This window comes from Vulpes vulpes, chromosome 11, assembly GCF_048418805.1.
Source record: "Vulpes vulpes isolate BD-2025 chromosome 11, VulVul3, whole genome shotgun sequence".
NCBI classification, from domain to species: domain Eukaryota; kingdom Metazoa; phylum Chordata; class Mammalia; order Carnivora; family Canidae; genus Vulpes; species Vulpes vulpes.
Window position 1 is genome coordinate 58,721,101 of NC_132790.1, and position 24,187 is coordinate 58,745,287.

General features: G+C 37.0%; 1 protein-coding gene across 2 annotated transcripts in view; it reads left to right on the forward strand.

Moving 5' to 3' along the window:
• Nucleotides 1-24,187, forward strand: part of OXSR1 (oxidative stress responsive kinase 1) — a 91,560-nt gene that overhangs the window by 40,053 nt on the left and 27,320 nt on the right. For both annotated transcript variants that reach the window (XM_026001004.2, XM_026001005.2), the window contains exons 5-8: nt 5,585-5,640; nt 18,666-18,775; nt 22,102-22,203; nt 23,296-23,429. In XM_026001004.2, the coding sequence (XP_025856789.1) occupies nt 5,585-5,640; nt 18,666-18,775; nt 22,102-22,203; nt 23,296-23,429 (402 nt within the window). The remainder of the gene's footprint in view (nt 1-5,584; nt 5,641-18,665; nt 18,776-22,101; nt 22,204-23,295; nt 23,430-24,187) is intronic.

Consider the following 24,187-nt stretch of genomic DNA (forward strand, 5'->3'; position numbering starts at 1 on the left):
TCAGAATGATTCTTCCCACATCCGGTCAGGGGATGTATTAACTTGGAGGATGTGGCCCCGAGGGAGGTCATTGTGCAGATCTGGACAAAAATGGAGGGCCAAAGATAGAGTCAGTATTGTCAGCACTCCTACACCTATGAACCAGGAAGTAGACCTTCACCAGATACCAAATCTGCCACTGCCTAGATCTTGGACTTCCCAGCCCTCAGAACTGCAACAAATAAATGTTGGTTGTTTAAGCCACCCAGTCTGTGGTATTTTTGTTATAGCAGCCTAAACAGAACAAGCTAAATCAATAGCAGTGTATGATTGAGAGCTGACTTCCTATCAGAACAGTGGAAGCCAGAGGTTAGTGAGAAGGAATCCTGCAATCCAATGACCCCTTCAGGATTCTTATCTTCCTGGTGAATTATTCCTATTTTAAAAATTATATAATGGCTTTTTTCATTCCTAGAAATGCTTTTATATTAAAGACAATTATATCTTTTTTTTTAAAAATAAGGTTTTATTTATTTACTTAAGAAAGAGAGAGATAGCATGGGTGGGGTAAAGGGCAAAAGGGAGGAGACTTCCCACTGAGCAGGGAGCCCCATGAGCTCAATGCAGGGCTCAATCCTGGGACTCTGGGCTCATGACTTGAGCTGAAGGCAGATGCTTAACAGATTGAGCCAACCAGGTGCCCCAATTACATCTTATTTTAATATGGCCATACTAGCTTACTTTTACTAAACATATTTTTCACTGTGGCCCATTCTTTTTAGGGTCCTGGTTTTATGAAAGGGTCTCAATTCTACTCTCAACCTTAAACTAGTCAAGTGCCATGTTTTCTGTTTAGGCAGGTGAGTTTTAAAACTTGAGCTTCCTAGCCATTTGGGGCAGTACATCTTCTCTCTCCCAAGGCTTACTGCTCCAGCTCTTAAGTGTCCCTTTCATTTCTGAAACTTGAGGATTTCCTTTTCTTTATTTCATGTTCAGCGATGTGATGGTTTCCCTTCCTAATTTATCCAGTACTTCTTTGTAGCAGGGGAATGGTGGGTTTTGCAGCAAAGTCCTGGGCAGTAGTGATGAAAGACTGTTTGCCATGCATAGTTCGCCATGTTGTGGAATGCTTTCTCTGTCTCACACTTTAAATCAGAGACTCTCAACCTTGGCTACCTATTGGAATCATCTGGGAAACTTAAGTACTGATTACTGGATCCATTGCAAGAAATTTATTTAGTTGGTCAGAGATGAGGCATTGGCATTGGGACTATTAAAAACTCCCCAAGTGATTCTAATGCAGCCAAGGCTGAGAACCACTCTTTACATGTTAGCAGCAACCACTCTGAGCTTTCAGCTATACTGAGACTTCAGCAGATTAGGGAGTTACTAGGGGGCAGCTGGATCTCTTTGGTGGGTTTTACCACTTCTCATCTTTATTTCAGGTCCATTTGTGTGTTAACCTGGTAGATCGAGTCAGATAATTTTCCTACATTTTCACTGTGTTCCTGCTGAATCTCTAAGGCTTCAGAGGTTTTAGCTAGGGTGAACAGGTTTCTGAATTAGACTTCTTTTCTCGCTGTATCTACCTACTCCAATATTTTTCCCTTTAAAGAGTTTAGCTCTAACAGAAATGTTGGCTAGTCAGTTTAAGATGCCTAAACCTAGTGTATTTTCCAGCTTTCATTTGATTCATTGCTTGTCTTGAACTTTTTCAGGTTTTCCACAAACTGCGTATTGATGAGTCATACAAATGTTATGGGCAGTAACTTGTGCTGTGTACTAAGGAAATAGTCAAGCATGTCTATGATACTCTTTCATTTTACAAGGAATTTGTAACTTTGGTGCAATAGTGAGAAATGGCATTAAGCTGTGAAAAACAAAACTCACTGTTCTTACTTAAGAGTGGATGGTGGATTTAACTGTTGGGACTGCTGAGTTACTTGATATTCTTTGTGGCAGGGTAAAAAAAAGGGTTCTTAAGGACTCTATTGATTTGCATATACTTAGTTACAAATCTTTTCCTTGAAAGATCAGTTGTCTTGTATACCAAGATAAGCTGGTGTGTTTGTCCAGTGAGTGAGCCATTTAGCTTTGTGGTACTCTTTTGCTTTTATTCCTGGAAACTGTTCTACAGATTGCACTTTGGTTTGTTTGTTTCTTTTTTAAAAAAGATTTATTTATTTATTTTAGAGAGAGAAGGGGAATGTGCAAGTGTGAGTGGAGGAAGGGCAGAGGGAGAGAATCTCAAGCAGACTCCCTTATAAGCGTGGAAGCCAATGTGGTGCTCGATTTCATGATCCTGAGATCATGACCTGAGCCAAAATCAAGAGTCAGATGCTTAACCAACCGACTGAGCCACCAAGGCACCGCTGTACTTTGGTTTTGAATAGGAAACAGGAATTGATTATCTGAGTTGTTGATCAGGAAAAGTAGTCAGAGTGCAGGCTCTACTGAAAATGGATTAGTCTCTTCACTTATGAAAGCCAAAAGCTTTAAGTAGATAATACATATATGTGGCTTAAAAATTGAAAAAGCACAAAATGGTATAATAAGTCCTGTCAGTATCAACTGTTCTAAATCATGTGGTGCCATGTACTCTTGATAATGATGTGATGAAAATAGCACTTTACTTCTGTGGAAAATTCCACTAGAGGGACATCCTACAAAATATTTGAGCATTACTCCTCAAAAACTGTCAAGGTCATCAAAAACAAGGAAAGTCAAAAAATGGTCACAGAAAAGAGGAACCTAAGGAGACAGTTAAATTTACTGTAGAATCTTGAATGGAATCCTGGGACAGAAAAATGAAATAAAAAAACTTTTTAAAATTCTGAGTAAATTGTGGACTTTAATACTAATGCATCAGTACTGATCTCATTATATGTAGTAAAAGTACCATACAAATGTAAGATGTTAACAACAGTGGAAACTGTAAAGTGTAGTGAAACTCCTTTGCACTATCTTCTCATTTCCTGTGTAAATCTAAAACTGTTCTAAAAAAATAAGATATTCTTTAAAAAATCTTGTTTCTTTCCTGAACCTCTAGTACCCTGGTCTAAAGGGAATCACTTTTTTTTTTTTTTTTAAACAGGGAACTTTAGTATAAATAAGAGGTCCTGGGGGACAGGGAGGGCCCCGAGGGGCTTCCATAATTTAACACTCTTCAAAAGCACAAACAACAGCAGGGGCAGGGTGGGGGCCAGGGCAGTAAAGGGAATCACTTCTTACCATTTTCCTGTGACTCCTTTGGGAGAGATTTTATGCCAATATGAACACATTATATGCATATTCTTTTCTCTTCTTAAAAATAAAAAAAGACAATGCAATATACACACATAATATTATTTCACTTAATATGTTTGGTGGTTTTTCCACATTATCTTATATATTCATTCCTATGAATAGTATTTCATTATATAGATACACCACAGTTTAACTGATCTCCTGTTACTGAATAGTTAGGTTGTCTTGTTTGACTGCAGGTGTATTAGTTTATAACCTTAACATTTGCAGCAGAGTTAGGAGGTGGGAATTGAGGTTTGGGATGGTGAGAAGGGAATAGTCCAGTTTTATTTTGGTATTTAGTTGGATTTATACATTCATCCATTTAATTTAATATTCCACTTATCCCTGGAAAAGGATTTGAGGAGGATTGTGTCTGTTTATTTAAATCTTTTTGATGAATATCTGGGGGATGCTTCCTATATACTAATCATAATGCTAAGTAAGTGCAGGTGATACAGGAATCTGTTCAAGTACAGGTCCAGATCTTAGCTTATGGTGAAAGAGACAGCTCCAAGAATATAATTGTATTTTTGTAGTCTATGCTAACGCTGCTGCAGAAATACAAATGAGGAACTGACTATACATTTTGAGTTTTTGGTGTCATTCCAGATAAGCTCAATGATATGAAGGTTCAGATAAGCTTAATGATATAAAGGTTCATGGTTGACTCAGTTGGATGTTTTTGTCATCAAGGGAAGAGAAGGTCCTCAGTTTTCTCCTGCTTGTAGTATCTGGAGTCAGAGACTTTATGTTAATAGAGTAGACTTAGTCTGCCTCCACTCTAAGTCAACTTCTGGGAGAAATGTCCTGTAAATTGCTTGGATTTATAAGCAGTGAAGAATACTCAGTAACATGATTACCTTATGCTTCAGTATGCATTCAGGAAAAGTATTGTATACTGTAGTTTGGTGAACCTGCTACACACAGTTGTGAAACCATTGTTGTTTTTTTTCCCCCCAAGGAATGGTTATATCTAAAGACACAGGGAAAGGATGAAGTGTTGTACTTTTTACAACCTGGTTCCTTTTCATGACAAAGCCTTCCTCCATGAGCTAGCCTTGCTCTTCTTTCTTGTCTAGCTTCAAAGACTGGGTCTCTTTTGTTTATTTAATTATATATTTATTTTTAATCGTAAAATAAATACATTATTGTATTTCCACAAGATATTCAAACAGTTTCCCTTGACTCCAATTCCATTCCTCTCCAAAGAAGGAACCATTCATTGCTATCATTTGGTATATGTGGAAAGAGTGTGTGTGTGTGTGTGTGTGTATGTATGTATGCGTGTGTTTTACATTAATGGTGTCCTACAAAATGCACTATCCTCTTACTTGATTTGTTCACTTAGTAGTGTGTATTAGACAGTATTCCAGGGTATAACATGTTGATTGACCTTATTGCATTTTATAGCTATAACAAAATTTGTTCAACCTTTCTGCTGCTGTTGGCCTTCTAGGTTGTTACCATTTTTGGTTTATTATTATGAGCAATGCTGTAGTGGTTTCCTTGTACATTCCTTGTACAATGTAGGGGTTTCTCTAGGTTATTAAGAAGTGGATTTGCTACTCATGAGATTTAGGGGTTTTAAATTTTGCCAGATACTGCTAACATATTGTCGCATGAGAAAAACAAGTTGTAGATTTGATTGGATAGCATGATACCATTTATGTTGGAAGAAGAGCCCAGATATGTCACAAGAACATATTCTATTGACTGGACTGTTAATAGTTGAAAATTTTGAAGAGAAAACTAGGCTTCAGAATGGTAGTCAAAGGGACTTAGGGCTTTTCAGTGATGTTTAGGTTTTTATAACAAGAATGTGTCCATGCCCTATTTGAATTATAAATAGTTACCAATAAAAATAAAAAGAATGTTTGAATAATTTATATCTATTTTTATGCCTCAGGCAGAGAATAGTCCCTGTTTTTAACCCATACTGACCATTTAAAAATTTTGACCATGTATTAGGATGTAGAAAAAAAATCAGTGTATTTCAAAAAGTGGAATTAGGTGATGTTACATGAAGGGTCACATTCTTTGGCCATTGGTATCCCAGTCAAGTATTTAATCATCTTGGATTTTCTGAATTTTATAGTAAAAAGATATCTGTTATTGTAACTTTCTGTTTTTAATATTTAGATTCTAGTAAAAGTGACTAAAATTAAAAAAAAAATTACTATTGACCTTAATTCTCCTTAATGTAAAATAGAGTATTTAAATATTGCCAGTGTTGTGTGAATACAGTAAACAATTGCTTAAATTATGTGACTCCAAAGAATAGGTGTTTTTTAATGTATAACTTTTTTTTTCCTTAAAGAGATGTGAAAGCTGGAAATATTCTTCTTGGAGAAGATGGCTCAGTACAGATTGCAGGTAATGATTAGTATTTCTTTTTATTTTGATTTAATGGTCGGTAGAACTACTTTACTTATCTTTTGTGTTTTCAGAGCCAGTTTTCTCTTCTAGTGCCTGGACTCTGTCTAGCCAAGCAGCCTATATTGGCACATCCCTGCTGATTCTCAAGATACCCTCCACTATTTATCCTTCATTGTTGATCTCAGACATTTTTCTCTGTCCACTAGTCATTACCTTCCAGTTATCACTCCTTACCCCCAGGAGTCATCTTCTATGGGTTCTCATAGCAATCTTTGCTTTCCTTTGAAGGAAAAGTAGTCAAGAAACCTCACTGTGTTTATAAATTAATATGCTTTAGTATCTGGTGAGAGAGGTGATACAGAGCTACTTCTGTCGTGGGGTGATTGGGGTATTTGCCAGTGAGGAGGAGGCATTTGAGAGGTGCAAGTGCACACTTGGTAGATTCAGAGCCGAAGAGATAAGATAGGATATCTTATTAATTATGCCACTCAATGGCATCTAGAATAGTGAATTCTTTCCAGAAGGTTTTCAGTTTACTTTGCCCAGATCCAGTAGAGGATAAGATATGGTAAGTCCGAGGCCTGCCAGAGGTGGCTATGCTGGTGAAATACCCCTCCTCCAGGCTGAGACTCTAGAGTGGCCTTACAGCAGGATTGTTGAGTAAGTCGCTCATCTGAGAAGGCCTTGGCTTGGTCCCTCCCACACTACTGGGACAGTCAGGTGTTTGACAGGAGGAAGATAATCACCCAGACCATAACTTACTTCTTCAGCTTTAGAGGATAATTTAGATGCACATCTTCCTTCATGTCTCAACCTAGGAAGTATTTTAATGAAGCCACATAATGCTTTAGCATTAAAGAAAATATTGATAAATTTGGCTCTTTTAAAATTCACAGCTTCTAGGGACTCCTGGGTGGCTCAGTGGTTGAGTGTCTGCCTTCGGGTCAGGGCATGATCCTGGGGTCCTGGGATTGAGTCCCACATCGGGTTCCCTGCATGGAGCCTGCTTCTCCCTCTGCCTGTGTCTCTGCCTCTCTCTCTGTGTCTCTCATGAATAAATAAAATCTTTAAAAAAATAAAATAAAATTCACAGTTTCTGTTTATTGAAAGAGGGGCAAATGGTTAATCATCATTAATAAGCAAAAAGACAAACCACAGAATAGAGAAGATATTTGCAGCATGAATAATGGATGTAGGGCTCAAATTTAGAAGAATTCATTAAGAAAAATCAGATAAAAAATGAGAAGACTTCCCAAATGAAGACATCAAAACATAAATGTAATAAAAGGCGTTCAGCCTTACTAATAATCAGTTAAGTGCCTAGTACAGACATACCTCGGAGATATTGTGGGTTTGATTCCAGACCACCACAGTAAAACCAATATTGCTTTAAGGCAAATCAAATGAATTTGTTGGTTTCCCGATGTGCATAAAAGTTACGTTTACACTATGCTAAAGCCTACTTAATGCACAATGCAGTATTTCTTAAAAAAAAAAAAAAAAAGTATACCTTAATTAAAAATACTTTATTGCTAAAACATGCCAACCATCCTTTGAGCTCTCAGTGAGTCATAATCCTTTTGTTGGCATAGGGTCTTGTCACCATGTTGATGGCTGCTCATTGATCAAGGTAGTAGCTGCTGATGGCTGAAGTGGCTGTAGCAGTTTCTTAAAATAAAATAACAATGGCATTTGCTACAGCAGTTGACTCTTCTTTTTATAAATGATTTCTCTGTAGCATGCAGTGCTGTTTTACCCACAAAAGAACAACTTTCAAGATTGGAGTCAGTCCTCTTAAATCTTGCTTTATCAACTAGGTTTATGTAATATTCTAAATCCTTTGTTGTCACTTCAATAATCTTCACACATCTTCACCAGCAATAGATTCTATCTCTAGAAAACTCTTTGCTCGTCTATAAGAAGCAACTCCTCATTTGTTCAAGTTTTATCACAAGATTGCAGCAGTTCAGTCACATATTCAGGGACCACTTCTAATTCTAGTTCTCTTGCTATTTATACCACATCTGTAGCTATGTCCTCCACTAAAGTCTTGAACCCCTCAAAGTCCATGAGGGTTGGAATCACTTTCTTCCAAATTCCTGTTAATGTGATATTTTGACCTCTTCTCATGAATCATGAATGTTCTTAATGGCATCTTAAAGAGTGAATTCTTTCCATAAGATTTTGAGTTTACTTTGCCCAGATCAGTAGAGGAATCACTAGCCTTATAGAATGTGTTTATTAAATAATAAGACTTATTTTTTAAGATTTTATTTATTCATGAGAGACAGAGAGGCAGAGACATAGGCAGAGGGAGAAGCAGGCTCTTCATGGGGAGCCTGATATGGGACTAGATCCCAGGACCCCAGGATCATGCCCTGAACTGAAGGTAGACGCTCAACCACTGAGCCACCCAGGCATCCCAAGTAATAAGACTTAAAAGTCAGAATTACCCCTTGATTCATGAGCTGCAGAATGGATGCTGTGTTAGCAGGCATAAAAACAATATTAATTTCATTGTACAACTCCTTCAGAGCTCTTAGGTGACCAGGTCATTGTCAATATTTTTTTAAAGATTTTATTTTAGAGCGAGTGCATATGGGCAGAGGGAGAGGGAGAGAATCTCAAAGTTGATGCTGTGTTGAGTGCAGAGCCCAACATGGTTCTCGATCTCATGACCCTGAAATCATGACTTGAGTCAAAACCAAGAGTTGGATGTTTAACCAGCTGAGCCACCCAGGCACCCCAGTGAGCAGTAATATTTTGAAATGGATCTTTTTTTCCCTAAGCAGTAGATCTCAACAGTGGGCTGAAAATATTTAGTAAACCTATGTTGTAAACAGACGTGCTGTCATTCAGGCTTTGTTCTTCCATTTACAGAGCACAGGAAGAGTAGATTATGCATTATTCTTAAGGGCCTTAGAATCTATGGACTAGTAAATGAACATTGGTTTCAGCTTAAAGTCACTAGCTGCATTAACCCTAAACATGAGGGTCAGCATGTCCTTTGTTTTTTTTTTTTTTATTTTTTTATTTTTTAATTTTTTTATTTACTTATGATAGTCACAGAGAGAGAGAGAGGCAGAGACACAGGCAGAGGGAGAAGCAGGCTCCATGCACCGGGAGCCCGATGTGGGATTCGATCCCGGGTCTCCAGGATCGCGCCCTGGGCCAAAGGTAGGCGCCAAACCGCTGCGCCACCCAGGGATCCCTCAGCATGTCCTTTGAAGCTAGGTATTGACCTCTCTAGCTAAAAAAGTCCAAGATGGCATCTTCTTCGAATAGAAGGCTGTTTTGTCTACATTGAAAATCTGTTGTTTAGTGTAGCTACTTTCATGTATTAACTTAGTTAGATATTCTGGATAACTTGTTACAGCTTCTACATCAGCACTTGCTGCTCCACCATGCACTTTTATATTATGGAGGTGGCTTCTTTCCTTAAACCTCATGAACCAGCCTCTGCCGGCTTTGAGCTTTTCTTCTGCAGCTTCCTCACCTCTCTCAGCCTTCCTGACATTGAAGAGAATTAGGGTCTTGCTCTGGATTAGGCTTTGGCATAAGGGAATGGCTGGTTTCATTTTCTGTCCAGACCACTAAGACTTTCTTCATATCAGCAATAAGGCTGTTTTGCTTTTCTTATTCGTATGTTCACTGGAGTAGAATTTTTAATTTTCTTCAAGAACTTTTCCTTTGCATTCACAACTTGCCTAACTGGTACAAGAGGCCTAGCTTTTTGCCCACTTTGGCTTTCAACGTGCCTTCCTTATTGAGCTTAATCATTTCTAGCTTTTGATTTAAAGAGAGACTATATGACTCTTCCTTTCACATGAACACTCAGAGGCTCTTGTAGGGTTTTTAATTGGCCTAATTTAGGGACACCTGGGTGGCTCAGGGCGTGATCCCTGGGTCTCGAGTTCAAGTCCCACATTGGGCTTCCTGCATGGAGCCTGCTTCTCCCTCTGCCTATGTCTCTGCCTCTCTCTCTGTGTGTCTCTTGAAAAAAGAAATAAAATCTTTTTTTTTTTTTTTTTTAATTTACTTATTTACTTGACAGAGATTGAGAGAGAAAGAGAGACCACTCACAGTAAGGGGAGTACAGGCAGAGGGTGAGGAGAAACAGGCTGTCTGCTGAGCAGGAAGCCTGATGCGGGGTTTGATCCTAGAACCCCGGGATCATGACCTGAGCTGAAGGCAGGTGCTTAACCAACTGAGCCACCTAGGCGCCCTGAAAAAAATAAATAAATCTTTAAAGAAAAAAAGGCCTAATTTAAATATTGTTGTGTGTCAGGGGATAGGGAGGCCTGAAGGAGAGGGAAAGATATCGGAGAATGGCTGGTTGGTGGAGCATTTAAAACACACACAACATTTATTAAGTTTGCCATCTTACAAGGGCCTGGTTTGAGGTGCCCCCAAAACAATTACAGTAGTAACATAAAAAATCATTAATCACAGATCACCATAGCAAATAACAATAATAATGAAAAATTTTGAAATATCGCAAGAGTTATGAAAATGTGACAGACAAGAAGGAAGCAAATGTTGGAAAAATTGTGCTAGTAGACTTGTTTAAAGCAGGGTTGCAATAGACCTTCAGTTTTTAAAAAACACAGTATTTGTGAAGTCTAAGTAAGGTGAAGCAGTAAAAAACAAGGTATGCTTGTAAAATAACATTGGGATCCAAGTTATATTGGCTGATAGGCAAAAACATCTGACACCACAGTTGTTAGTGTCATTGTAGAGCAAAGAAAAATCTCATATTCCTATAGTGGGAGAATAAATTAGTGCAAACACTATATTAAGTTGAAGTATGCATACCCTAAAACTTTGGCTTCTCGGTGTATGGCCTAGAGAAAATGATGCTTATATGTGCCATAGTGCTCATAAGCATTAAAAGTTTGAAACAGTCCAACATCCTTCATTAATAGAATGGATAAATATAAATAAATTGTGGTTAATATATGTATTAGAATACTATATAGTGATGAATGTAGATGGAACTACAACTACATTCAAAAGCATTAATAAGGTATAAAAAGATAAGGTGAAAGAAAACAGTTAAAATAGAATATATAGCATATGAATTCGTTTATATAGGTTCAAAACCAAGCACAAGTATGCTATATTGTTTAGAAAAGTAAACCCAAGTGGCAAAAAACTAAAGAAGAGAGGATTCTGGGAAGATGGTGAAGTGGAAAGCACCTGGAATCTCTCCACAGGTAGACAACAACTAAACCAGCAGAATCTGTTTGATATAACTGTTCTATAATTTTGCAGTTCCTCAGAAGGTATGTAAGATCTAGGAGAAGACTTAGAAGATAAATTGCAGTTAATTTCAGTCAATCTCAGAGCTATATATCCCCCAGCCATCAGTCTCCTGGCAGGCAGCTGGGCACCTGTTTTTGGAGCAACTTGCACAGAACTTTTGGAACCCACAGTGGGCAAAATGGACCCTGTCTTCCAAATATCATGGATCTGTGCTCTGATCATTGATAGCTGCTTCTGATCACATTGGTACAGGTAAAGAGGCAGACAACCATTGTTTGTGGCACTCCCTCCCCTCTAGGGGACTTAATAGAGCAACACCTGTTTTTCCTTCCCTTCATTTTTCTCTTCTTCCCATTTTTGGAGCCAGACATTAAAAAATAACTATAACTACATTGGTGGAGAAAACTGGAAAATGATTGCATATGCCAGGAGAGGTGCAGAAAAGTCCTAAGAAGAGCTTACTTATACTTCAGGCTGATGCTTGACACAGAAATAATCTATAACAACCAAAATAAAAACAATAACAAAAAAAAGCATCAAACTTTGGGAGAGGGAGATAATCTGATTTCTAGAAGAACCACATCATTAGACTCAGTTGTCCAATTTTCAACAAAAAAATCACAGGGTATTCAATGAAACAGTAAAATATAGTCCATTCAAAGGAAACGAATAATAATAATGGTCTCTGAAAAAACTTTGATAAGAGATCTACTAACAAAACTAAAGGAAGATATGAATAAACTCAAGAAAACAAGTATGGATAAAATGGAACTACCAATAAGGAAAAAGAACCTAAGAACAAAAAAGATTCTGGAGCTAAAAGGTACAGTAGTTTGTATTATGAAGTGAAAAGCTTACTAGAAGGATGCAAATGCAGATTTGAACTGGCTAAAAAAAGAATTGATGAATTTGAAGGCAGGAAAATGGAAATTACAGTGTCTAAGGGAAGAAAGGACAAAGATTGAAGAAAAGTGAACAGAGCTCAAGGGACCTGTTGGACACCATCAAGCAGACTAATATACATGTGGGAAGTTCCAGAAGGATGAGAGAGAAATGGGTAGAGAATATTTGAATAAATAATGGCTGTAAACTGTTGAAACTTGATGGAAAATATGAATATAAATATCCAAGAAGCTCAGTGATCTCCAAGTAAGATGAGCTGTAAGTGATCTACAGAGATACCTTATAATCAAACTTATGAAAGCCAAAGAAAAAGAATCTTACAAGCAAGAAGATAGAAGTGATTCATCACATACTAGGGATCCTCAATATGGCTGTCAGCAGATGTCTCATTGGAAACTTTGGAGGCCAGAGGGCAGTGGGCCAATGTATTCCAAGCAGTAGAAGAAAACATAGTTAAGAATCCTATATCTGGTAAAACTATCCTTGAAAGTGAGGAATAAATCAAGACATTGCCAGATAAACAAAAGCTGAAGAAATTTGTTTCTGATAGATATGCCTGCAAGAAGTGCTCACAGGAGTCCTGCAAAGTGGAACAAAAGGATACTAGACAGTAACTTGATGCAGTTTGAAGAAATAAAGATCTTATAAAGGTAAATACATGGGCATGTATAAAAGCTCGTATTATTTTAACAGTGGTTTGTGACTTCACTTCTTTTTTCCTACATGACTACATTACTAAAAAAAAAAAAAAGAGTATTACTGTTAACTAGTTTGTAAATCCAAAATACGTTTGCTACTTAAGAGACCAATGAACTTAAGAGTTAATCAATTCATCGTTTTGAGCACACAATGTGTTAAGATGTAATTTTGTGAGAGTAACCAGCAAGGGTGGGAATAGTGCTATAAAGAAGAGATTTTGTGTTACTGAAGTTAGGCTGTTATAAATTCAAGATTTTTTTGGAAAAAAATACTTTTTTTTTTTTCAATTAAGTGATCTCTATATCCAACATGAGGCTTGAACTCATGACCCCGAGATCAAGAGTTGCAGGCTGTATTGACTGAGCCAGCCAGACATCTCCTAGGCTAGTATAAATTCATATTAGAGTGTTATAACTTTAGAATGCTAAATGTAATTTCTAGTAACCAAAAAATAAATAGTTATGGAATATAAACAAAAAGAAATGAGAAAAAAAACTAAGCATTTCACAACAAAATGTCAACTGAACAGAAAAGTAATGCAGGAAATGAGAGACAAAAAAGCAATAAGACATATGGGAAACAAATAGGACAATGACAGAAGTCAGTCCTTCCTTATCAGTAATTGCTTCAAATGTAAATGGATTAACTCTCCAATCAAAAGACAGAGATTGGCAAAACAGATCATAATAGTTAATCCAACTATATACTGTCTATAAGGGACTCACTTTAGATCCCAGATACAAATACATTGAGAGTGAAAGGATGGCAAAAGGTTATTCCATGCAAATAGTAACCAAAAGAGAACAGAGGTAGCTATTTTAATATCAGGGAAAATAAACCTTAAGTCAAAAAGGGTTACAAAACAAAGACTTTACCTATTAATAAAGTTTCAGTACAGCAAAAAGATATAACAATTATTATTTGTACACATAATAACATACCAACAAAATATATGAAGGAAATACTGACAGAACTGAAGGGAGAACTAGAACTAGATAGCTCCACATTAGTAGTTGGAGACTTCAATATTCCATTCACAAAAATGGATACAACAGGCAGGATTAAGGAAATGAAAGACTTAATACAATACACTACACACCTAAAGCTAACAACTCAACAGGATTAAGATATACCTTCTTTTCAAGTACACATGCTGTAGACCATGTTAGACTGCATATTAAGTCCCAATAGATTTTATTTTATTTTTATTAAAATGTATTTCTTTATTTTAGAGAGAGAGTGTGCATGGGGGGGGGGGGGAGTGAGAGAATCCTGAGCAGACTCCTCCTTGCTGAGTGTAGATCCCTACGTTTGGGCTTGATCCCAGGAGGATCATGAGATCATAACCTGAGCTGGCTGCTTAACCAACTGGGCCACCTAGGCACCCCAAGTCCCAACAGATTTTAAAAGATATTATTAAAAGATATATTGAAAAGATACTACTACTTTAAAAGATACAAAATACTTTATCTGACCGCTGTGGATAGTTAGAAATTAATAGCAGATGACTAAACATTTTACATATTTGCAGAAATTAAACAACACACACTCAACCAATGGATAAAGGAAAGTTTCACAAGGGAAATTAAAAAATACTTAGAGATGAATGAAAACAAAATCACAATATATCAGAACTTATGGGTCATAGCAAAAGTATTGCCAAAGGGCAAGTTTATAGCTAGAGGCACTTTATTTAAAAAATAAGATAGCAAACCAACCATCTTACTTTATGCCTTAAGGAACTAGAAAAACTAAACCCAACACTTAACAGAAAGAAGAAAATAACAAAATTTGGAGAAGAGATAAAGGAAATGAAGTAGAGACTAGAAAAGCAGTAGGAAAAAAAAAAAAAGCAAAGCAAAGCAGTAGAGAGGTGATTCTTTGAAAGATCACCAAAATTGACAAACCTTTACCTTGATGAACTAGGGAAAAAGAGAAGATTTAAATGACAAAAATCACGGATTTTTGTATGTATCAAGTCAAGTAGATGTATCAGACAAAGTAGACTCTAGAACAAAGACCATAAATAGAGAAAGGTATTACATATTCATAAAGGGGTCAGTCTGAAAAGATAAAACATCTGTAAATATTTGTGCACCCAACATGGAAGCATCTAATTATATAAAGTAAATATTATTAGACCTAACAGAAGAAATAAACAGTAATACTGTAAGAGTAAGGGGCTTTAATGCTCCCATTTAAATCAGTGGATAGATCATTTAGACAGAAAATCAAGAAGGAAACATCAGCTTTAAACAATAACGTTAGATCAGATAGACTTAACATATATTTATAAAACATTCTATCCCCAAAGCAACAGAATACACATTTTTCTCAAGTACACATGGAACATTTTTCAAGACAGATCATATGTTAGGCCACAAAATAAGTCTTAATAAATTTAAGAGGCCTGAAATCAAATCAAGCATTTTTTTCTATAGTGGTATGAAACTAGAAATTTATGTGAAGAAAATGGGAAAATTTACAAATATTTGGAGATTAAACAACATGCTACTGAACAACCAATGGGTCAGTGAAGAAACTAAAAAATACCTTGTGACAAATGAAAATGGAAATGTAACATACCATATTTATTGGATGCATCAAAAGCATTTCTTCCCCCTACCCCTTCAATCACCTATTTCTTGTTCTAAGAGGGAAGTTCATAGTGATAACGCTTACCCCAAGAAATAAAGTCTCAAGCAACTTTATATCTCAAGGAACTAGAAAAAAAAAAGAAAAAAATGAAACCTGGTTAGCAGAAGGAAGGAAATAACAAAGACTAGAACAGAAATAAATGAAATAGAGACTACATAGTGACAATAGAAAAGATCATTGAAATTAAGCTAGTTCTTTGAAAAGATAAACAAAATTGGCAAATGTTTAGCTTAGATTCACCAAGAAAAAGGATTTAAGTAAATAAAATGAGAAATGAAAAAAAATGAAAGAGAAGTTACAACTGATATTATAGAAAGGGCAAGAGACTATTAAGAACAATTATATGCTAACAGATTGGGCAATTTAGAAGAAATGGATAAATTTCTGGAAACATACAACCTACAAGACTGAATCATGATGCATTAGAAAGACTGAGCAGACCAATTACTAGTAAAGAGATTGGATCAGGAATCATAAACCTCCCAACAAGTAAAAGTACGGTACCAGACAGCCTCACTGGTGAATTCTACGAAACATTGAAAGAATTGATACCAATCCTTCGCAATCTCTTCCAAAAAATAGTAAGGGGGGGGGGAACTTTTTATTTTTTTATTTTTTAAGATTTTATTTTTATTTATTCATGAGAGACACAGAGAGAGAGAGAGAGAGGCAGAGACACAGGCAGAGGGAGAAGCAGGCTCCATTCAGAGAGTCCCACATGGGACTCGATCCCAGGTCTCCAGGATCACACCCTGGGCTGCAGGTGGCGCTAAACCGCTGTGCCACCAGGGCTGCCCGAGGCAGGTACTTTTTAAAACATATTTTATGAGGCCAGCATTACCTTGATACCAAAACCAGACAAGAATGCCACAAGAAAAGAAAATCACTCTGATGGACATAGATGCAAAAGTCTTCAACAAAAATATTCGTAAACTTGGGATGCCTAGGTGGCTCAGTGGATGAGCGTCTGCTTTTGGCTCAGGGCGTGATCCTGGGGTCCTGGAATTGAGTCCTGCATTGGGCTTCCCACAGGGAGCCTGCTTCTCCCTCTGCTTGTGTCTCTACCTCTCTGTGTCTTTCATGAATAAATAAATAAAATCATAAAAAAATATATTAGTAAACTCAGTTCGGTAATACATTAAAAGGACCATCCACCTTGATGTAGTGGCTATGTCAGGGATGCAAGGATTGTTCAAAATCTGCAAATTAGTATGATATACCACATTAACAAAATGAAGGATAAAAATTATCATTTCAACAGATGCAGTAAAAGCATATAACAAAACTCAACATACATTTATTTTTCTCTGTAAAGCCAGTATAGAGGGACATAACCTCAACATAATAAAGGCTGTGTATGATAAGCCCACAGCTAACATTATACTTAATGGTAGAAAACTGAAAGCATTTCCTTTAAGATCATGAGCAAGACAAAGATGCCCATTCTCACTATAGTATTGGAAGTACTAGCCAGAGGAGTTAGGCAAGAAAAAGAAATTAAAGGCATCCAATTTAGAAAGCAAGAAGTAAAACTGTCACTGTTTGCAGATGACATGATACTAAATATAGCATACCCTAAAGCTCCATCAGAAAACTGTTAGAATAATCAAATTTAGTGAAGTTGCAGAATACAAAATCAGTACATGCAAATCTGTTGCATTTCAATACATTAATAATGAACTATCAGAAATTAAAAAAACAATCCTATTTACAGTTGCATCAAAAAACTAAAATACCTAGGAATAAATTTAACCAAAGAGGTAAAAGACCAGTATATGGAAACTAGAAGACATTATAGAAAGAAGTTGAAGACATAGATACTCTATGTTTATGAATTGGGAGAGTTTATATTGTTAAATGACTATACTACCCAAAACCATATAGGTAGTATTCAGTGCAATTACTATCAAAATTATAATGGCATTTTTCAAAGAAATAGAACAAACAGTTGTAAAATTTGTGTGGAACCGTAAAAGACCTCAAAGAGCCAAAGCAATGTTGAGAAAGAACAAACCTGGAGGCGTCATGTTCCCTGATTTCAAAGTATTTTGTGAAGCTATAATAATTAAACAATATAATACTGGCATGAAAACATTCACATAGATCAGTGGTACAGATTAGAAAACCCAGATACAAACCCACACACAAACAAGCAATTTATCATAAAGGAGTCAAAAGTATACAATGGGGAAAGGATAGTCTTTTCAATAAATGATATTGGGAAGATTAAACAACCACATATAAAAGAATGAAACTAGAGCACCATCTTACATCATATGCAAAAATGGACTTCAGTGTAAGACATGAAATCATAAAATACCTAGGGAACATGGATGGCAGGCCCCTTGATCTAGGTCTTGAAACTGACACCAAAAGCAAAAGTAACTAAGGCAAAAATGAACAAATAGGAGTATCAAATTAAATATCTGCACAGCAAAGAAAATCAACAAAATGAACAGGCATCCTACTGAGTGGGAAAAAATATTTGTGAGTCATATATCTGGTAAGGGACTGGTATCCAAAATACGTAAAGAATTTATACAACCCAATATCAAAAACTGAAAAATCCATTTAAGAAATGGGCAGAAGATCTGAATAGACATTTCTCCAAAGAAGACATACAGATTGCCAACAGATAAATTGAAAAGATGTTCTACATCATTAATTACTAGGGAAATACAAATGAGATCCTCACACACATCGAGATAACATCTCACACCTGTTAGAATGGTTATTCTATTCCAAAAAGACTGGAAACAACAAGCATTAGCAAGGATGTGGAAAAACCGGTACCTTATGTGCTGTCCATGGGAATGTAAATCGGTGCAGCCAGTGGAAAACAATATGGAGGTGCCTCAGAAAATTAAAAATAGGTCTGTTGTATTATCTAGTAATTCCACTTCTGGGTATTCAAGGAAAATGAAAACACTAACTCAAAAAGAAATGTGCATGATCACAGCAGTATTATTTACAAATAGCGAAGAATATACAATGGGGAAAGGACAGTCTCTTCAATAAGTGGTATTGGGAAAATTGATACAATGGGATAGTATTTGGCCTATAAAGGAAGCAAATTCTGTAATATGCTACTAGATGGATAAACATCAAGAACATTATGCTAAGTAAAATAACCCAGCTACAAGAAACAAATAATACTGTATGATTTTACTTATATGAGGTCCTTAGAGTATTCAAAATCATAGAGGCAAAAAGCTAGAATGGTGGTTGCCAATGGCTGGGGAGAAGGAGAATTGGGAGTTATTGTGTAATGGGTACAGAGTTTTAGTCTGGAAGGGTGCTAATAAGAATGGATTGGAGCAAGGAGGAAAATCTACTGAGATAGTGATGTGTGAGGGTGGAGAGTGGAATGAAGGACCTTAATTTAGTCAAGAATTTCAGTGGAAAAAAGAAAATGTCTTGTTGTTTGTATGTAGAACTATGTCATTTTCCTACCCATCTGTGTTAGTTCTAATACCTTGGTCTTGTATCTATTTCAGACTTTGGGGTTAGTGCTTTTTTAGCAACTGGTGGTGATATTACCCGAAATAAAGTGAGAAAGACCTTTGTTGGAACTCCTTGCTGGATGGCACCTGAAGTTATGGAACAGGTACTTTGTCTTTTTTAAATGGTGTATGGTTTTGTGCAGAATGGTGGAAAACAGAGTAGTGTCTGCTTTTGGTTGGTGTACAGGTTCCCCTACTAATGGAAAGTAGTTTATTCTGTGAAACCTTTTGTAAGCTGAAATGGCACAAAGCAAAGAAGCAATTACCACTAATTTATTTGTAAAAATTTTATAGCATCCCCAGACCACAAAATAACCTCATTTAGGCCTTTCTGATACCACAGAATGTATCTTGCTATTGAACACACAAAATAAATTGAGATAAAGCATAGATGCTCACAGTTGAAAGCTGTGGTGGCCTGATGCTGAGTGTAGTTCCTTGGGAAGGAGCTGGGTGACACCAGTCTCACTGCTCGGTATGGGCACTGCCTCTATAATAGCTGACTAGAAAGCAAATACCAAATGTCATTTTCACTTTTTTTGTAAAAGTGAAAATCCTCTTCTAATTTCTTTTGATGGCTTAAGCAGGTACTACCATAGATCTTTCGTATAAGCCAAATGGCTTAATGGGAACTTTGAAAAGTAGAGGATATGAGTGCAGGGTTAACTTTGGGAACTTTGGGAAATACAAACCGGTAGCTCTTTACAAATGGTATATGAAACTAAAGATTTATGCCACATATGATCTAAGGAATAATAAAATGAAGATTGGTTTAATAGTTTCCGTGTTACAAATTAAATGACCTAATCTTTGTACATGTAGTTTCACTGTTATGGTTCTTGAAGGACTAGTTTTGCCCACAACCACATTTCCCGTTTGTTCTCCAACAACTACAGTCGGATGTTGCTCATCTAATCATCTTACGGAAACTCTGCTAATTCTCAAATCAGTGCTTATATCTTATTCCTTGTCAACAGTGTTCTCTTGTCATTTGAAATAGTTGATCATTTCCACCTTTGCTTACGTTTTAGCTTCCCTAGTGTAGTTTCCTCATTCTTCCCCTACCTCTCGAGCCAGGTTGTGTCTCTTTTTTTCTGCCTTTCCTTTTATTTCCCTGGACCTCGTTCTTAAATTCTTCTCTCACTAGTTAGTCTTATCTCTACTTCCTACCTATTATATTTTCTTTTTAGTTTTTTGTGTCCTCTTTTTAAAGATTTATCCACTCGCTCATTCAATCATTCGTTTCTAAGTAGGCTCCACAGCAGTGGGGGGCTTAAACTCAACCCTGAGATTGAGAGTTGTGTGCTCTACAAACTGAGCCAGCCAGGTGCCCCGAAAGATTTTTTTTTTTTTATTCATAGAGTTGCAGAGAGAGAGAGAGAGGCAGAGACACAGGCAGAGGGAGAAGCAGGCTCCATGCAGGAAGCCCGACGTGGGACTCGATCCAGGGTCTCCAGGATCACGCCTTAGGCTGCAGGCAGCACTAAACCGCTGCGCCACTGGGGCTGCCCCGCTAAAGATTTTTTTTAAGGTTTTATTTATTTGAGACAGGGAGCATGACTGAGCCAGGAGAGGGATGGAGGGGTAGGGAGAGGGATAAGCAGACTCTCAGTGCAGAGCCCAATGCAGGGTTTGATCTCATGACCCTGAGATCATCACCTGAGCCAAAATCAAGACTGGGATGCTTAACTGACTGAGCCACCCAGGCACCCCCACCTAACGTTTTTATTTTTAAGTAATCTCTATACCCAAGGTGGGGCTTGAACCCACAACCCCAGGATCAAGAATTGTATGCTCTACTAACTGAGCCAACCAGGAGGCCCCCACCTATTATGTTTTCTAACTTATATCCATGCCAGTCTTATTTCCTAAGCCTCTAGATGGAGGTTTCTAGCTTCCTATAGACATTTTACGTAAATGTCTTTTAAGTATATCAAAGTCAGTATGGAGAACTGGATTCACTTTTAATTTTAACTCTGTTGTATGTAATACCTGTATTCATGCTTTTGGTGGGAAGCACTCCCACTTTGCAGATGCTGAACACCTGATACCGGACTGGTGAGACTGACAGCAGTTTATTAGTCATGTACACACACAGCTGCAGGGAGGAGCATACTACACATCACACGGAGGGCTGCACTCCGAAAGAAAGTGAATAAACAGTTGCCATGGGAAACAGCCTTTATAGTATCAAGAGAGTGAGGTGCCTCTTGGTTTCCAGATTCCTTGTGAGGGTGATTGGCTTGTTTGAATAATTCTGAGGGCTGTTAGGGAGCTGAAATCTGCTACTCAAGCCTGAAATCTGCTACTCAAGCTGAAATCTGCTACTGGCCTGGCCCAGTTGATAAGCAGGGTTGTTGGGCAAGAGACCTTATCCTTAGAAGACTGGGGAGAGGAGGGGAACTTGCATTTAGTTCATTAGAGGCCCACTTACTTTTGCCAGATGTCAAGGCAGCATATTATATGGAGCTTCAATTTCAGGTCTCAAACCATACATTCCTCCTACCTGTTTCTTCTGTGTTGCTTAGAATAGAAAATGAAAATATTTAATTTTATAATGTTTTCATGGCAGTATAAAAGGACAGAAATTTGGCAATATTTTCACATCAACTTTGAAAATATTCATACCCCTTGTATCCTTTTTCATTTATAAAAATTCAGGTGATAATACCATATCAGAAAATTTGGAAAACGAAAGACTTAGCACTACTGCCTAATAATTATGTTCTAGTTCTATCCTTTTTCTAAAAAATAAACAGATTATATACTTCTGTAATAAGTATCAAAACTTGTGAAGAATTTTGTCTTCTTTTTTCTTCATAAATGCTGTATCATGAGTGGTTTTCCATATTTTCATATAAAATTCATTTACATAGCTTTTAGTTGACTATATAACATTTAAGTGAATATTCCATACTTAATAATTTCCCCTTTGTTGGGGAATGTTCATTCAGATTGCTTTTTCTTTTTTCTTCTGTTATCAAGTACCTTTGGCTTTTACCTAGATTATTTTCATGGTTTAAAGCTTATGAATGGGGCAGCCCAGGTGGCTTAGCGGTTTAGCGCTGCCTTCAGCCCAGGACGTGATCCTGGAGACCTGGGATCGAATCCCACGTCAGGATCCTTGCGTGGAGCCTGCTTCTCCCTCTGCCTGTGTCTCTGCCTCTCTCTATTATGAATAAATAAATCTTAAAAAAAAAAAAAGCTTATGAATGCTTCCATGGTTCTTGATACATATTAGAAGGTACCTTTTAAAAGTGCTTTTTAGAGGTGCCTGCTGGCTCAGCCAGAAGGACATTCTACACTTGATTTTAGGGTCATGGGTTCAAGCCCCACATTGGGTATAGACATTACTAACAAAAATAAATTGAATTAAATTAAAGTGCTTTTAGGGTTTTAAAAATAATGTACATCTTTATGTTCTTTACAGGTCCGAGGCTATGATTTCAAAGCTGACATCTGGAGTTTCGGGATCACAGCAATTGAACTGGCCACAGGGGCGGCTCCTTATCATAAGTATCCCCCAATGAAGGTGAATTTCATAGTCAAAATACCACCCTAGCTCATGTCCCAGTTTCTTTTCAGAGCCTGCTCCTAGGAATAAATGGATTTGAGAAGGATGAGTTTTTAAAACTGTAAAGTGGGAAGCTATTTTGAGGCTAAAGGAATGGTTTATTTTTTAAAAGGAGTTGGGGGAGGAAATGAGGTTTATATGCAGGCAGTGAGTCCTGTAATTGTAGCCCAGACATACATGTTAGCCTGTTTGCTCAGAATGAGAAATACCTCTATGCTTTAGTGATATCATTTCAGTAAATATAAATTGAATCTGAAAAGCATGTATTAATTCTGACTACAGCTCCCTTTTATTCTTTACTGTTGACTATGTGTTTGGAAATTGGCTTGTGCTTTTATAAAAAAGTCACACAGAATAAAAAAATCACCCTAAATCCCACTATATAAATATGACCTTCATGACTAATACCTACGTGCATCAAGCTAGTATGTTGCCATGAAAGTCAAAAAGAAGGAAGAGACTTAGGATGGACAGAATAATCAAAATTGTCAGTTACTTCAGAGAAGGTAGGAGGAGTGAGAACTAAAAAAGGCTGTTACCTAGGCATCATCAGTGATTTCTGTGATAAAGGGGCTGAGGAGTTCTGGAAGAGAAGGCCAGATTATAAGGGGTCACGTTAAAACAGAGCTATGAATAAATAAAATCAGCAAAATCACATTTTTAATTTTGCTATGGCTTTATATATTTATTATTTATTTTTATTATTTTATTATTTATTACTTGATTGAGTTTTATTCTTATATTTGTTGTGATTTAAAATTTTTTTTTATGGTTTGGCAGTATAAAAATGGAAACAGAGGACATGAAGAAAGGGTTCTAACTAAAGGTCATTCAGTGCTGATACAGTTGGGCCCTTGTGGGCATTTCACCTGGGAAGCCAGCTATCTGTAGGATATTATTTGTGTGGAAAATATCCAAATAACTCTGTGTTCCAATAACTAGTCCAGTAGTGAACTGCTTATGTGTTGAGAGGCTGTCTATATGAAGACTTCTGGCCACAATACTTTACTGAGTTGTCAGAAGTTTATATTATATTGAAAATTCTTCCAGGTTCTAATGCTGACACTACAAAATGATCCTCCTTCTTTGGAAACTGGTGTTCAAGACAAAGAAATGCTGAAAAAATATGGAAAATCATTTAGGAAAATGATTTCATTGTGCCTTCAAAAGGATCCGGAAAAAAGGTAAAATATGAGTTAAAGCTTATGTTTCTCTTCATCTAATATTGTAAGCCATTGTGGGAAGTCTAGTACATACATAAATTCATGTGAAGTCAATTATTTGTGTGTATTCAAATATATTTATATCTACTTGAATACAAACTTTAGAAAAAATATAGAGAGACTGTTACAACTAGATTGGAAATGAATGAATTACTTTCTCCCTTATTTTTAGTATATGGCATATTCTTTTTTTTTTTAACATTTTTTTTTTAAATTTTTATTTATTTATGATAGTCACAGAGAGAGAGAGAGGCAGAGACACAGGCAGAGGGAGAAGCAGGCTCCATGCACTGGGAGCCCGACGTGGGATTCGATCCCGGGTCTCCAGGATCGCGCCCTGGGCCAAAGGCAGGCGCCAAACCGCTGCGCCACCCAGGGATCCCGTATATGGCATATTCTAAAATTCATGTTTCCTGGTTAATTTTTTTTTTAAGATTTTATTTATTTATTCATAAGAAACAGAGAGAGAGAGAGAGATTGAGAGAGAGGCAGAGACACAGACAGAGGGAGAAGCAGGCTCCATGCAGGGACCTGACGTGGGACTTGATCCCGGGACTCCAGGATCAGGCCCTGGGCTGAAGGTGGCGCTAAACCGCTGAGCCACCCGGGCTGCCCTGGTTAACTTTTTTTAAATTTATATGTTGTGAATTCTGTGTTAATAAAATCCCATGTTAGTGGGATAGCTTGTTTTCAATTTGTATTAAAAGTCATAAGCAATT